Here is a 9456-nt window from a genome sequence, read left to right on the forward strand (position 1 = left end):
CAGAACGAATCCGCGAGAAAACTGATCAGAGGATAACCACTCCATCGCACATACGTTATGTACGCGATGTACGCAATATATTAGGTTTCAATTCCCCTTATTTTTCAACAATTTTATTTTGCTTTATTTTATTTCTGCTATTTTACTCAATTTGTTCTTTTCTGTTGTTTTGACTATTTTCTGAATAACAGAAAACACACTGAAAGGAGAGGGAAGTTTATTTACACTGCCGGCCGAGCGCGTGCCTCTATCGGAAGAGCACTTTAGAGATTTCCCACCATATCTGATTTCTGGATTTATGTGAATGCAAATTACCGCTGAGGTTCCTTTGAATTTATACAGGACTCACTCCAAAACAGTAAGAGCTACGATACAAAAGAAGTTTTTTAATATATATAAATATATATATTTCTATGCCGTTCAAATCGGAGAGCACGAGTTCGTCGAGGTGGCGAAACCGGTATCCGTTTGAGTGATAACGTGGCGATAAGAGAGCATAATGCATGTGTAATGTGGTGAAGTGTGTGAAAGGCAATATTCCTTTCACCTAAAAATCTCAGCCGTAATATAAATCTTAATATATAATACTATAGTCTAGTACCTGTTCTTTCGTTTAAAAAATTGTTTATTCAGTTTTTTCTTTCACCGTCAATAAACTCTCATTTCCCTGTGCTAAAAGGAAAACTGAATACAGTCTCCCCTGCGGCGTTTAGAAATGGCAAAATCGCCGTTTTTTAGTATAATAACAACTGAATTCATAACCGCGGCCATTAAAGTACTTAAAGACGACTTTCATTTCTTTTTCTACTGCTTTTTATTACTTTATGTAAAATTTGCATCATTGGCTTATAACAACTCAGTTCCCGTCAACTTTAGCCAGCTTTAGCCAACTTGAGCAGATCGTCTCTTTAAGATTAAAGACACTTAATAGCAATACAAATTAGGTAGTCAAGGTATATTTATAGGAAGAACCGCAGAGAGGAAAAGGTCTCATTTCCGGTCAGGAGCCGAGCTTCCGGTTGACGGGAGTCGCCTGAGTCGCTCAACAACGACCCCAACAACGCCTTTGCTAATATGTCTAATGTAAGTACAGGTTCCTTGTTTTCGTTACTTGCATCTGAAAAAGATGAAATTTTTGTGTGTCATGTTGGATTGTTGGTTTGTTTGTTCAGTTGTTGCTGATATTGTTCTGTTTTCGCTGTTACAACAATAGTTAAGTAACGTGACAGAGCGTGACAGACCTCAGGAAGCCCCCAGAAGGCATTGCACTTTCGCGCGCAAAAACACAAATATATGGTTGTTCGCGAAGCTCTGGAAAGGAATCGACAAGCGCACCGAACCAAACAATCTGGTTTTAAGGGATACCTAAACTAGAAGCTGGGGAATTAAATCCAAGGCGAGATGAGTGTATCGATATCCAAATCGCCTCTGATTCAAAAGAGATCGATCAACTGCCCTGTCCTTGGAGAATGGACGTGCTTCAAACGGCGCGAAGGCCTGTTGGTTCTGTTGGCGGATGTTGCCCGTATAAACGACAACAGTCCTCTGAAAGATTACTCTTGCATCTCCTTGAACCCGTTCATGACATTGTGGGGGCAAGTTGGTTACATGTTGTCGGCAAGCGAGGAAGATTTGATTGAAACCGCGACGAGCATGGCCAAGGAATACATGCGTTTGCTTCCATACGACGACGCGTTGGAATTTATTACTCAGCATTTAGCGAGACCGGGAAAACTGCTGCTTAAAATTTTTGACCCCAAAATTCAGGGGCGTTGCAAACCAACTACCCAAACAATTATTTTAGAACCACTGGAGGACGAAGATGGAGAGGAAAATGGCGAGAAATCACCGGGAGAAGCGATAGACCGCAAGACCAGACTAAGAGTTGCTGCAAAACGAGGAGAATCCCCGCTTAATAGCTCCTCAGGATTTGATGAAAGTGCAAAGAAAAGAAAGATGAGCAACTCCGGTAAGAATAGCAAATTCAGTAACGTATGTAGTGCTTGTCGTTTTCCTTCTTGGACATAAACTACAGAATTCTTGGTTTGCAACCACGTGACCAGGCGGCCATGATGGGGGTCAATACAATAGAATTTTTTTTCTCGAAGAATTTACATGAAAACAGAGTCCCCAGAGGAGAGAAATGCTTATGTTAGTGACCACCAACACGGCTTCTGTGACATCGCGTGCAAACTTGCAATACCCTTTGTTGATGATTGGCAATTCGCTATTCCATTTCAATTTCCATTCCTAGAGGGGTTGGGTGGGCACAAGTTTGGTGCTAATAGCCCTGCATGAATCTTTCCCATCACCCTTCTCTGACAGTACCAACAGTAGCACCTTGTCTGTAACTTTTGTATTAATATTATTGTTAATATCCCGTACCAACAATTTAACTTTTCAAGGTAAACATTTGTTTTCCAAGTAGATTGTAAAACTTTCCTCTCTTTTAAATAACATAACTTTTCTCTCTCTGCCAGATGGCAGCTGTACGGCCCCTAGCAGTGATGAGATGTTCATTGAGTCGTTTGTTGCTTTTACCAAGACATTTTTAGGAAAGAAACAATGTCAAAAAGGTATGTATAACAGTGTATCAGTAATCGGCTTTTTTAGTCTTCTATTTCAAATATTCAATATTATTTCAGAACATCATAGATAAGGATTTTGATATCGGCTTTCCCAATTGCAGGGGTGGGGCAAGGGATACATAGGTGATAGGTCTGAGAAAAATATCCACATCAAAATTCTCCAGACTGATCTTCATACATTCCTTAAAGAATTATTTTAGAGAATTTCATAAAAGATCAAAGCACGTTTCCTTAGATGACCATTTCTCTTAATCATGGATTATTACTGTGAGGAGAAAATTAATGTTGATCAATCTTGGGACCTAAAGGGTTAAGGCAGCTGTGTTATTTCCCTGAGATATAGTTTTTGAAATCTAATATACACATCAAGCTCCAAGATGAAGAGAACTTTGGTGGAACATAAGGTACCACAATGCCCTGATAGTTTTAGAGGATAGTTTAATATTTAAATGATGTATGTATTTTGCCAATAGCTCATGTTTTGATAGCCTGAGAAAACAGCCGACATTTTGAGACAACGCCGCTGGTTTCCCTGCAAAGTGATATCTGAGAAACAAGTGCAGAACTTCCATACTGATCACACATCACTATCCAGATCTGGGTACTGCCGCGTCATCAGTATAGAATTTCTTCCCTCTTTTCTCAGACGTCATTTTGCGTGGAAACCAGTGGTGGCAACAGCAAATGTTGGCTGTTTACTCAGGCTTCTTTTTTGATAATTTTATATATCATGTTGTGAATTCAGATGAGTTATTGGAAAAGCTTGAAGAGGAGAAACAAGCAAGAAAGAATGCAGAGGAAAAAATTAATGATCTTAAAGGTGGGCCCCAGCATTTTTAGTACATGTACTTTACACAAGATCTCTGACTTCCCCACAAATCAAGAAGAAGTATCTGTCATTCACAAAATTAATTTTACCTCCAATTGAGCATTCATAGATCTTGTAGCTTTGAGGTGCAGTATTTTGATTATGATGCTAGCATAATAAGGGTTATACTTGTCAAGACACCACTAATGGCTCCCCAAGATATTCATTCTTACCAGTTTTTTAGAGCAATTTCTTTTTCTTAATTAAAGTATTCACACTTTTAAATATTCAGTCAGACCCAGCCCTTGATAACCAAAGAAATGTTTTTAACAAATTCTATCATTTTTAATTGTATGTTGAGGAAAACATGCAAGATAGGCTGAGTCTTAAATCATGTAATGCTTGTTTCCTATTTGTTTTGTTTTCTTGTTTCTTTTTTTGGTGATTTTTTGGGCTTTTGCAAAACTGCTACTCAATCATGCATATTTCCTTAAAAAAATCCTATTCAGTTTATCTGGCATGAAAATAATAGGCCTATAGTTTGCCAATAACCTGCAAATATTCAGCCCATTGTTTTTATTTTCCACCACCAGTTCAATTCAAACAGCAACTTGATGAAGAGAAAAAAGCCAGAAAAATTAAAGATGAAGAAATACAAGTTCTTAAAGGTATTTTGTTAGCTTTTATTATTTATTTCCTAATCAATTTGTCTAATATGTTTACTAATTTTGTAGTTTTATTTTACAATCTAATTGTAGTTAAATAATATATGCCATTAGTAATAGTCCAGCTGTAGAAAAAAACAAGATAAGAAAAAACTCTGTCAAACTTGGTAATCTATACCACGCAGATGATTACGATTCTACCTTGGCAAAAAAAGCGAGACTCAGACACTAGAATTTTAAAGATCTTTCTGTTTTAATCTGTTTTACATTATATTGACAACTGGTTTATTGTAATTGTTGTCAATGATTAAGACAAGTGATTTTGAAATAAACACCACCCTTGGATAAACGCCACTCTTGAATAAATGCCACTTTGGAGACACTAAAACTTTTATAAATGCTGTGGCGTTTAATCAAATAAATGCGGCAAGATATAAATTAATTAATAGACAGGCAGTTACATGTAGGTGGGATAAAAGGCTAGCTGCTGGGTAGGATGGTCTTTATCAGGAGTTTGTCCCATGTAATGGAATCCAGATTCTGGAATCCGGGAAATTTTTGTATGCTGAATCTGGAATCCCGGAAAATTTTTTTTGTGGAATCCAGAATCGTGGGCTTTGGAAATCTGGAAAACAGCTCAAGGAATCCAGAATCCAAGTTCCACTGACAATACTGGAATCCAGTACCTGTATGTACCTGTATTGGGTTCCCTCACTTGGGGCAAAGGAGTTATAAAACACTAACTCAGATATGGGGCGAGGCACATGTACAGGACTTACATACACACGAAATTGGTAAAAGAAATGTTTGAGAATACTGCAGTTATAGTTGGTGAAATAAAGTGTGTATGGAGAAAGATAAAATTATGTTAAAAAAGCAAAATGCACTTCAGATAATAATTAATGGTAAATAATGTTGATTTAAGAATAAACGATTTGTAATTAATTTTAAAACAGTAAACTTAAGTGACCTACTCGCATAAATTATTAAAGAGTTTCTTAATCAGTTTGTCTGACTTTTTGTACATCACACTAAGAATTTTTTTTCTATATTATATATGCAGATGAGCTGCAAATGACAAAAAATAAGAGGCAAGCTCTAGAGGACAAATTGCAAGGTAATGTAAGATTTCATGAGTTTAAACGTTAACAGTCAGTTCTAAAACTGGCGGCATAGATATGAGTGGAAAATGATCAATGATTTGTTTCTAGTCAATTCTCTCTGAGATGAATCTCCAATCCCCTTATTATTATTTTCCTGGTAGTTTTGTTTGTTTTACTATAAAAGTTAACGAACTTTGCCGTGTTTTTGTACATTTAATCAGTGTTCACAGTGTCTCTCTATTCTCTCTTCAGAACTCGTGCGCGTAAACGAAAATAAAAACCGCTGGGATTATTGTCCGTAAATGCTTAGGGGTTGGGGTGGGTACCAGCAAGTCTGATAAGGAAAAAACTTCTATTCCTTTTTTCTCGCGCTTCACTCGCGAGCTGGTTGAATTCTTCGAAAAAAAGTGTTCACTTGTTTCTGTTTAATTTTTGAAATAGACTTTCTTTTTTTTTAACCAGGAATAAAGCAGTTTCTTCAAATGGGTACAGACAAGAGAGTGAATGTCTCATCCTAGTGTGACCCTGTCCTGAACACTGATGCAGTGCACCCTTTGTCTGGTGTGACCCGGCTAAATAGCAAAATCATTGATTTTGTTAACATGTTATAGACGTTTTGTGCAATATACGCGCTATTACACGTTGTTACAGAAATGAATTAGTACTGTAACTGTTCATTAATATTGGCCGTTTTCCTCTATGTTGTACGTAAGAAAGAACATCACCGTAAAGTTTCAAAAGAAACAAGCCTCGATAGTTTCGTGATTTCGTAATCCTCTAGTGACTACTTTCTGGCTGTCGTTTCCGTTTGGAGGATTTTTCACCTAAACTGTCGAAGAGTCGTACCTCAGTCTTTAAAACATTGATAAGATGAAAGTAAGTTAGGGAACACATTAGCGAAACGACCGAAGTCGTTGGCGAAACGACCGTAAATCCAGTGGCCGATGACCGACCGTAATTTATTGATCTACCCATGACCTTCGGAACTTTACGATGTTTCATTTAAAACGTTTTACAAAATTTAGAACTCACCCAATGTATTCTTAAGAAAAACTGATGTAGTGCATGTTGTTTTAAAGGTCGGGAATAGTTGTTTTATTTTTATTTTTTATGTTTCGTTTTGTTTTTACTGAAGAGCTGATAATTATTTTAAACTTGATCGAGACATTAAATCAAACGTTATTAAATGGACTGAAATAAATGCTACATGTATATTAACTTTGGTAACTATTCTCTGGTTCCCTTTGCGCATTAATTTAAAATTCGCTCCGTTCGACCAAATCTTCGAGCTGTGGAAAATCTTCCGCATTTTTGACTTGTAGTTTAAGACCGCAAAATTTGCCAAAAAGAACAGTTTCGCGTGTGTAAAGGTTTAGTTCAAGTCAGGGAGGATATTCTACGGTCAGAAAATAAGAAAGGGACAAGAGACGCACCGTTCTTTACCACGTAAAGAATTAAGGTGACTCGACCCAGTTTTTTTGGGGGGGTACCATCCTAGTTTGAAGCTCTCTGGTATCCCCACCTTTACTTTTATCGTATAGATCAATCTACAATATAACATAAAATTTTTGGCAATCGGAGTAAATGTCACGTGGTTATAATGCCACGCCCCTTTGAGGTCTGAGTCGAAAATCTGCTGTTGCCGGCATTTTTTCGTGAAAATCTCTCGGCTACACATAGTGCGCATTAGTGCCTTGCGCTGAACAGAGTTTCACCAAAATCGCAAAGACCCAATTCGAGAAATTCAGCGGTTTCCAAATTTAGGTCATAATTTATGCGAAAATGTTAAGCAAACTTTACACGGATTATATCTAATAAACAATGAGACTAGAAACAATAGACAACTCCCAAAGCACAAACTCAGCCAAAACGCTAAAAATCTTCAATGTTTACTCAAGTTTGGGCTTATAGAAGATAATGTCACAGTTTTTCAATGACCATGAAATTCAGAGTCCGGATAGTTAGTTAATCAATTGTGGCCCTGAAAAAATTTGAAGGAAAAAAAACTACGAATTTTTAAGAAAATGCTTTTTTCGTGAGAAGGACTCTTAAACGCTGAAAAACGTCAACAAATAGCGAAAACTATAATTTCTATATGTTTGCTTGCTCGAAATCGCGCGCATTTACAAGGCCCTAAAGCGTTTTGCTGACTTGCAAGGACCCATCTGTTATAACGATGCCCAAAATAAAGAGATGAATCTCATAGTTTACTAGATATAATCCGTGTAAAGTTTGCTTATCGTTTTCGCATAAATTATGACCTAAATTTAGAAACCGCTGAATTTCTCGAATTGGGTCTTTGCGATTTTGTTGACACTCTGTTCAGAGCAAGGCACTAATGCGCACTATGAGTAGCCGAGAGATTTTCACGAAAAAATGCCGGCAACAGCAGATTTTCGACTCAGACCTCAAAGGGGCGTGGCATTATAACCACGTGACATTTACTCCGATCGCCAAAAATTTTATGTTATATTGTAGATTGATCTATATGTTATCCATTCTATGTGTTAGACTTACGATAAAAGTAAAGGTGGGGATACCAGAGAGCCTCAAAGTAGGATGGTACCCCCCCAAAAAAAACTGGGTCGAGTCACCTTAATGCATTCACAACAAAGGGAATACAAGGCCATGATTTAAATTTTAATTCAGGCGAATGTGTGTCGATGCACATTGAAGCGCGCGTACAGAAATGTGCGCGCACTCGTGAGTGCAGATGCGCGCGTACTCACTTTTATGGCGTCACAATCGGAACTGGACTTGAACAGTCTTAAAGGACAAAACCTGTGTCAAGCCTTCGTGGGTGTTTTCCGTTTGCTATTTATTTCAAGATTTTCGAATATGGGTATTCGTAGATTCATAAGAAGTTTGAACTGTTTTGGCAACAGCAAAAGGAGAGAAAAGTCGTCGTAAGTATTTTTCATGATCCTTCTTTATCAACCTTTTGATGCGATTTTAATTTTCATCGCCGTTGTTTTTGTGTTGGAACAGGAAACAGATGAAGAAAGAACTCAGCCGCATGCATGCAACTATCAGTGTAATGGAGGAGAAGATTGAAACTACAAGGTAAGTGTTTCAATTTACGAATACTTTTTTTTTATCGAGGAATAATGTCTATATCCCATTCGGTGTTCCGTTCAAGTTTCTATGTATTTTACACCGACTTCGGGGCTTGGGTTGTCAAAATATAGTAATTTGTATATCCACCGAAGACTACGTGGACTAAAAAACAGTAACAAAAATGCACTTTTTTTTTCTATTTTTAACCGCGGCAGGATTAGCTCAGTCGGTAGAGAGCTTGACTGCAGAGCGGGAGGTCGCGGGTTCCATTCCCGTGGCCGGACTAATAATCAAGGTCTTGAAATAACTGAGAAATGAAGGTACTTCCTTTGCACTGCAAGCGGCTGGACCTTCGCGTGGCTCAGATGACCACGTAAAATGGCGGTCCCGTCTCCAGTGGGGACGTCAAAAAAGTGCCCCCAATTAGTACTTTCGTGCTAAATACTCAAATAAAGGGCTTTTTTTTTCAGGCAGATCATTGAGGGATGCCGTAAGAAACAGCAATTAGCAGAAGAGCGAGAAAAGGCGATGAGAGACAAAAGAGGTCGACTGATGGAACGAGTACAATGTGTTGAGAATGAACTAAATCTAGCATTGAAGCATCGCCAAGTTACACTAGCCGAGATCATGTAAGTTGAAGTTTTACTCGAACTCAACTATTTACAGTACAGGTTTCTATAACAACATTAGGTAGAGAATCCATTCGCTACTTTTTAGAAAACAAGAAGAAACCTTGGTCAAGTTAACTTTCGCAAAGACTTCTGGGACTGTTACTAGACCCCTCCCCCCCCCCCCCACCCCCCAGGTAGATTTAGGTTGCACTTACACCTGAAACTAAGATGGGCGCCCGTTAAAGCCCTCGATCTCAACGATCTTACGTAAAAATGCGGGACTGTAAACGATCTAAAAATTGTTTTATTAATCCGAACAAAACTTGGCTGCTCCTCGTATTTTAACTGTACAGGGAAAACAATTTTGCTATTTTCTGAAACTGTTCTGAGCTTTTAAGTTCCAAACCACTGATATATCACTTTTTGTTTACAGTAAGACAGGGCTAAGGAAAATGGCACTGGAAAAAGATCTCCAAGCCATGGAGAAGAAAGCAACCTTCTTTTGGGTGGAACTGCATTACAGTGATCCAAATCCAAGAAAAACCATGGAATTGTGGCGAGAAAACCTTCGACGGTTACGATCACAGAACGATATGCACAAAGCTGTACTACAACCACCCTTGT

At 38.0% G+C, this 9456-nt stretch overlaps 1 protein-coding gene across 1 annotated transcript; it reads left to right on the top strand.

Moving 5' to 3' along the window:
- Positions 1 to 1209: 1209 nt before the first annotated feature.
- LOC140936944 (uncharacterized) lies at positions 1210 to 6376 on the top strand. Its single transcript, XM_073386453.1, has 6 exons — positions 1210 to 1969; positions 2481 to 2576; positions 3334 to 3408; positions 3990 to 4064; positions 5125 to 5178; positions 5627 to 6376. The coding sequence occupies exons 1-6, from the start codon at positions 1402 to 1404 to the stop codon at positions 5680 to 5682; spliced, it is 924 nt and encodes a 307-aa protein (XP_073242554.1). The 5' UTR covers positions 1210 to 1401; the 3' UTR covers positions 5683 to 6376.
- Positions 6377 to 9456: the final 3080 nt, after the last annotated feature.

Source organism: Porites lutea, chromosome 5, assembly GCF_958299795.1.
Source record: "Porites lutea chromosome 5, jaPorLute2.1, whole genome shotgun sequence".
NCBI lineage: Eukaryota > Metazoa > Cnidaria > Anthozoa > Scleractinia > Poritidae > Porites > Porites lutea.

Bases quoted from the DNA above. Each gene is read 5' to 3' on its own strand.
- LOC140936944 (XM_073386453.1), top strand. From the start codon at position 1,402: ATGAGTGTATCGATATCCAAATCGCCTCTGATTCAAAAGAGATCGATC. The intron at 1,970-2,480 runs GTAAGAATAGCA...TCTCTCTGCCAG, and splicing joins AAGAAAGATGAGCAACTCCG to ATGGCAGCTGTACGGCCCCT. The intron at 3,409-3,989 runs GTGGGCCCCAGC...TTCCACCACCAG, and splicing joins AAAAATTAATGATCTTAAAG to TTCAATTCAAACAGCAACTT.